The sequence below is a fragment of the Balaenoptera physalus genome, assembly GCF_965194825.1.
Source record: "Balaenoptera physalus genome assembly, chromosome: 2".
NCBI classification, from domain to species: domain Eukaryota; kingdom Metazoa; phylum Chordata; class Mammalia; order Artiodactyla; family Balaenopteridae; genus Balaenoptera; species Balaenoptera physalus.
In genome coordinates this window covers 105,633,568-105,639,567 of record NC_138883.1, presented here as the reverse complement: position 1 = coordinate 105,639,567, position 6,000 = coordinate 105,633,568, and the positions used below count along the sequence as shown (strand labels likewise).

The 6,000-nt window shown below is 41.9% G+C and overlaps 1 protein-coding gene across 17 annotated transcripts in view; it reads left to right on the top strand.

The window, feature by feature from the left end:
- Positions 1-503: 503 nt before the first annotated feature.
- ICE2 (interactor of little elongation complex ELL subunit 2) overlaps positions 504-6,000 on the top strand; it is a 73,299-nt gene continuing 67,802 nt past the window's right edge. For 9 of the 17 annotated variants that reach the window (XM_082445704.1, XM_082445703.1, XM_082445696.1 and 6 more), the window contains exons 1-4: positions 547-661; positions 1,597-1,731; positions 3,689-3,793; positions 5,883-5,957. In XM_082445704.1, coding sequence (XP_082301830.1) covers positions 1,691-1,731; positions 3,689-3,793; positions 5,883-5,957 — 221 coding nt within the window. In that variant the 5' untranslated portion in view covers positions 547-661; positions 1,597-1,690. Of the gene's footprint in view, positions 662-862; positions 943-1,596; positions 1,732-3,688; positions 3,794-5,882; positions 5,959-6,000 lie in introns of those variants that run through there. The other 8 variants (XM_082445700.1, XM_082445699.1, XM_082445698.1 and 5 more) reach the window with 5 other exon arrangements.

Genomic DNA, 6,000 nt, shown 5'->3' with positions numbered 1-6,000 from the left:
AATCTTTCCTGAGCGAGTGAAAATCTTACACTTAGTGAGTGTAAGAGCCAGAGTGACCGCTGGTAGAAAATGACATCTAAAATGGGAGGAGAATGGAGAGGAGATGCTACTGCGTGCCAGGTAACTGTGCTGAGTACAGCTTCATCCCTCATTTCATTTAATCCTTTCAAAAAACCCTACTAAGTAGGTGCTTATGATATCTCCATTTTATTGATGAGTCAGTTAAGACACTTAAGTAAGGTCACAACCAAGTCTGGGTCTTTCCAGTAATGTACTTGTCTCCTGTCCTCCTTCCAGTTTATGATCTTCTCAAGGTCGAGGACTCTCTAGGACAATACACAGCCCCCCAGCCCCCAAGGTGAACTCCAGCAACCCCTGTCTCACAGTTTCCAGCGGGAACTACCAGGAGTCCGGGGGCGGGGAGGAGGCGGGAAGGGGCGGGGGGCGGAGGGGGAGGCGGGGGACGGCCTTCTCGAGTCGCGCGGGCCCCGCCCGCTGCGTCGCTGATGACGTCAGCACGCAAGACCGAGGCGACGCGGCCACGTCCTTTAAATAAGGCCTTCCGGAGACGCGCGACAGAGAGGAGTGAGTTGGACGGGAGTGAGTGTGTTTCGGGAGGGTCTAGGTCGCGGTCCGGGGCCGAGGCGCCGCGGACCACGAGGTGGGCGGCAAAGGCTGCTTTGTTGCGGAGACTCGGCGGGGAGGGCGCGCTTGTGAGGGGCGGGAGGAGGGAACATGGCGGCCCCTAGGCCGGGCCAGGACCCTTCGCACCTGGTGCTGGCGCGGTCCCCTCCCCCGTGTTTGCTCACCAATTTACTGCATTTCTAGAACCTTGTTTTTCCTTTGGTTCCCTTTCCCTCAGCCTTCCTTGTGCCTTCTTCGGCTCTCCCGCCCCAGCCCCTCACCGGGCAGAAGCGTGGGAGGTGGATTAAGTGGGAGCAGGTGAGGCCCGTCCGCTACCGAGAGATTGACTCCTACGTTTGACTGTCCGTTGCTCACAAACTCTTTATCAGTCAGCGCGGGGTGGCAGGAGAAGCACTGAACATGCAGTGTTGACGTTCAAGCCAGATGCAAGCCAGATTTCTAGTGCTGGTGATTCCTCTAAGTGATCCCGTGAAATGTCACTTAAGTTATCTGGCCGTCAGTCTCCTCAAAAGTGAGGTTCTCTTTGAAAGATTCTTGATATCCAGATAGCTTTTGTCCTTCGTTGCTTGCCAGAATCTGCCCCATAATAATGTATGGTTGGGAAAATGGAAGCAAGATTTATTTTGACAATAAGGGAGTCGGGGCAGGGGACTGAGTCAAGATATAACAGCCCATGCCGGGATCTTGTATGTGAGCAATGAGAACACCATTCTGTTTCGGTCTTCTTTCGTGACGTTCCTGGAATAAGTTAAACGGAGAAGGACTGATCCTATGTTAGCTTCGCTGTTCTGCCCCAAAGACCTTGGGAATAGTCATCTGTCTGCTCTTTTCTATTTTAGGTGTCTGTGTCGATTGAGGGTGGGTGTTAGGAACAGGTTCTTGCCTCATCTGAGTTAACATCTGGTCCAGCCAATCACCTGCTTTTGTTCTTGACCTTTGGTTTTTCCTCAGTTGAGTGCAAATTCTAGACACATCCTGCCTCCTCAGGAGCCTACACTGCCAGGCAGCAGAATTGTGAACTAGAGTGAAGCAGCAATCTAGGAATATGAGCTCCATGATGGCCATGGGTGAACCAAGGCTGAACTGGTGAGTTACATCTGTTTGTAATCCCCTAAAGAGGATTGAAGTGGGTCTGGTGGCTGCATTAGGAAAGGAGGGTGTCTGGCCTGGAGAGATTTGGAGGAAACAGAAAGAAGATAGGTACAGTGGCTTAGAGTTTACCCCATTCTCATCTACCCCGTTCTTATCTACACCTGCTTGGCACTTTTGAGTTATCTTTGACTGCACTTCCTCTCCTAAAGTGGTAACAATTCAGCACTTAGATTGCTTCTAGGTATAACTCCATCATGTATTTATTGTTGGTCTTAGTGAAGGAGAGATGCTGGAACTTTCCTGCGTTCAAGAACCTTTTTTTCAGAATAGGCAAGCTTCTTTTTGTTATATTGGAAGCTATATCAAGTGATAATGTAAATGCATAGACTATTTCAGAAGTGTATGAGAACTTTACAAATAGAGGACTCTATTAAGTAATATGGTGGCTATGTAGAAATCTAACTAATGTGTGTGCTGCTTTAGATCAATTTAACGCACATTTAGTGAGCATCTACTCTTTACTAGCGAAGGAGTTTGCTAGCGGAGGAGAATACAAGGGTTATAAGAGATTACAAAGATGACTAAAATAGTACCTGACTCAGAGAAGATTCAATCACTACGTCCTCTAGTATAATGCATATAGACGATGATATTGTCTATAATGATGTAATGTGATAAATATTGATTCATTGGCAATCATATTACAATATAGAAATGTTATCAAAGTAACATGCTGTACACCTTAAATTTACAAAGTGCAACATGTCAAATTTATCACATAAATACAATCAGTATGTGTTCAATAAGTATTTGTTTATTGCAAACAAGTGTTTCCTCCAAGGAGCTCACAATTCCTGAGGCCCATGACTTTGTTTTTGTATGTTATGCAAAAACTTTAGAATTTAATGAGATGTCACAGATACAGCACAATAGCAAGTACTAAGAAACTACACCAGTGCATAGCAAATAAGATTTTTTAGTTTTATCATTTATACCTTAATTACTGTTTTTAGATAAACACCTTTAAAACAGTAAGAAATGAGTATGGAGCAAATATGTGAGAATTTCCCATTTTAGTAATGGGCCAGCCACAATGTGCCATTTGACTAGATTTTTCTGTTGTAAGTTTTAAGAGGTATGAACATTTATGCTCCTTGCCATAAAAAATGTGTTCAAATGCAGCACAGATGCTCTTATATACCATTGACATTGTGAAACCAAACGTGGTTTAGAGCCTTTGCACAGTATTACGGTCCTTGGAATGGTCCTTTTCTACAGAGTCCTTCTAATTTTTGTTCTCCCTAGATTAATCGTTCTCAGTGTGTTTAATTTTTAAATTCTTTCGTTCAACCAGCATTTATTGGATGCTTACTATACAGAAAGCATTGACTATAGTATGTTAGTCTGTAAATTAATTACAATATAGAAAATCATATATGACCTTGCAAGTAGTTTTCGTAGAGGCAAACCATTTATCACATTTGCCAAGTTAACAAAAAAAGTTGGATAATCAGTCTTCGTAGTGTTTTTTGGCTGAGCACAATAGTGAATGAGACAAAAATAGGTTAAGAAGCATTTTCTTTCAGCAATCAAACATCTTAATGTTATGCCACAGAGCCTGAGGTGAGCCTTGCCCCTGACAGACCCTTTATGATACTTCAATCTGTTCTATCTTTAACTCTCAAGTATCTCTGACATTTAGATTGGTACTAAAGGAAAAAGCAAAGCTGATTGTTGGAATTGGAGAATTTCAGAATGGGCCTAGGTTGAAAACTATCCAAGAAGTAAAACATGTAAACTCACACATGAAATTAAAATTACTAAGAGGTGATTTTCTGGGAAAGGGGATGTAGGGGACATGTAGTTTTAAATTATAATTGTACCATTATGCTTGTTAATCTAGCATGAAATTTTGAATTGTCAAATTCAAGTAAATTACTTTGTTTTACAGGGATGTTTCCCCCAAAAATGGCCTTAAGACATTTTTCTCTCGAGAAAATTATAAAGATCATTCCATGGCTCCAAGTTTAAAAGAACTATGTATTTTATCTAGCAGGTAATATGTTTATTTATTTGGTTATTTATTTCCATATTTGATTGTTATTTTCCTGATAGTTGAAGTTTTGTATCTATCTATATCCACCATGATAAATTCAAATTATAGAAATGTAGAAATTAAAAAAATAGAAGAACTCAGTACCAAAAAGCAACCACTCTTTGGTGTGCATATATATCTTTTCAGACCTTTCTCTACACACATGAACAGATACATATTAAAAGAAAAATGGGGGGACTTCCCTAGCAGACCTGTGGTCAAGACTCCGTGCTTTCACTGCTGAGGGCCCGGGTTCAATCCCTGGTCAGGGAACTAAGATCCCGCAAGCCGTGTGGTGTGGCCAAAAGAAGGGGTGGGGGGATCACACCATAAATACTGTAAAATGCTGTAAACACTATAAAACTGTTTTGCAATTTGCTTTTTTCATTTAAAATAATAGTTTGGGTATTTTGTGCCCCTACATTAACTCAGTCTTCTTAATGGTTGCGTATTATTTTACTATACAGAGATACTTTTAATTCTTTTAGCTAGTTTTACGTTGCAAAATGTTTGTGTTCCTCTTTGGGATTTTAAACAGTAACATTTATAAAGTTCTTGTAATTATTTCTGTAAGATAAAGTCATAGAAATTGAATTGTTTGGGCAGATTCTATAAACATTTTATATTTTAATAGATACCACCAAATTGCCATAGAGTTTTTTTCTGGTATGAAAATGCCTGTTAAGTGATGATTTTCCCTTCTCACTGCTTACTTGCCTGTAACAGCTCTTCTTTCCTTTGTGATTAGCTGTTTCAACTCTGTTGTGGTTGAATCTTAAAACTAATCAAGTTTACTAGAAAGGAGTGAAAAAATGCCAAATGAGGAATTGGGGAGCTCCCCTAGGGGAGCTCAATTTTTAACTTTCATCCTTTCTCCACTCGTTTTGCAATGGAGGAATCATACTTCTAGCCTCTGCATGGAATGGGACCTCATCTTTTCCTGCCTTTTCAGTACCCTTTCTGTCAATTAGCATCCCCTCTTAACTCCTGTCTCTCTTTTTTAAGCCATGCCGCGCAGCTTGTGGGATCTTAGTTCCCATACCAGGGATCGAACCCATGCCCCCTGCAGTGGAAGCACAGAGTCCTAACCACTAGACTGCCAGGGAAGTCCCTCTTTGTTCTCTCTTGACCAATATTTAAACATGCTCAAGTTTGTCCCATCTCAATCCCTGGGTTCCACATCCCCTCCTAGTTACTTTCTTAGCTTTTCTCTCATTTGTACTTAGACTTCTTTAAATACTTGTATATGCTTGCTGGGAGGAAATGAGGGACAAAAAATCTATAAGACATACCAAAAACAATTAACAAAATAACATCGCTGAGTCCCTCCCTCCCAATAATTACTTTAAATGGATTAAACTCTCCAGCCAAAAGACAGATTTGGAGAATCGATTTAAAAAACAGGATGGAAAAAAAAAATCCTTCCCTTTATTCCATATCCCATTGCACTTGCTTTCACTGAACATTCCACTGTAATCTGCCTTCTGCCCTCACTAGGCTACTAAAACTGCTCCTCTTAAAATCATCAATGAGCTCTTGACTATGGATATATCTCACTCTAATTTTCCTCCTAGTTTTCTGGTGACAGTGGTATTTCTTAGTGGAATCAATTAATTGCTACCACTGATACTCATTTAGGTTGTTTCCATTCCTTTACTGTTACAAACAATGAGCATCTTTCTTTTTTTTTGGCTGCATTGGGTCTTCGTTGCTGCGCGTGAGCTTTCTCTAGTTGTGGGGGGTGGGGCTACTCTTTGTTGTAGTGCGTGGGCTTCTCATTGCGGTGGCTTCTCTTGTTGTGGAGCATGGGCTCTAGGTGCGCGGGCTTCAGTAGTTGCAGCACATGGGCTTCAGTAGTTGTGGCTCTCGGGCTCTAGAGCACGGGCTCAGTAGTTGTGGCGCACGGGCTTAGTTGCTCCGTGGCATGTGGAATCTTCCCGGACCAGGGATCGAACCCATGTCCCCTGCATTGGCAGGCAGATTCTCAACTACTGCCCCACCAGGGAAGTCCCCTGCTACTGCTTCTTAATTATTTTATGGTTCTTTTCAGATCTGGTTCTATTCAGCATATCCCAAGCGTGGGTTATAGTCTGAAATTTGTAAGGGAGAGGACGCCTTACTGGAAGTTGAGTACACTTATCACCTAAAGTCTTTTTTTCTTAGAATAT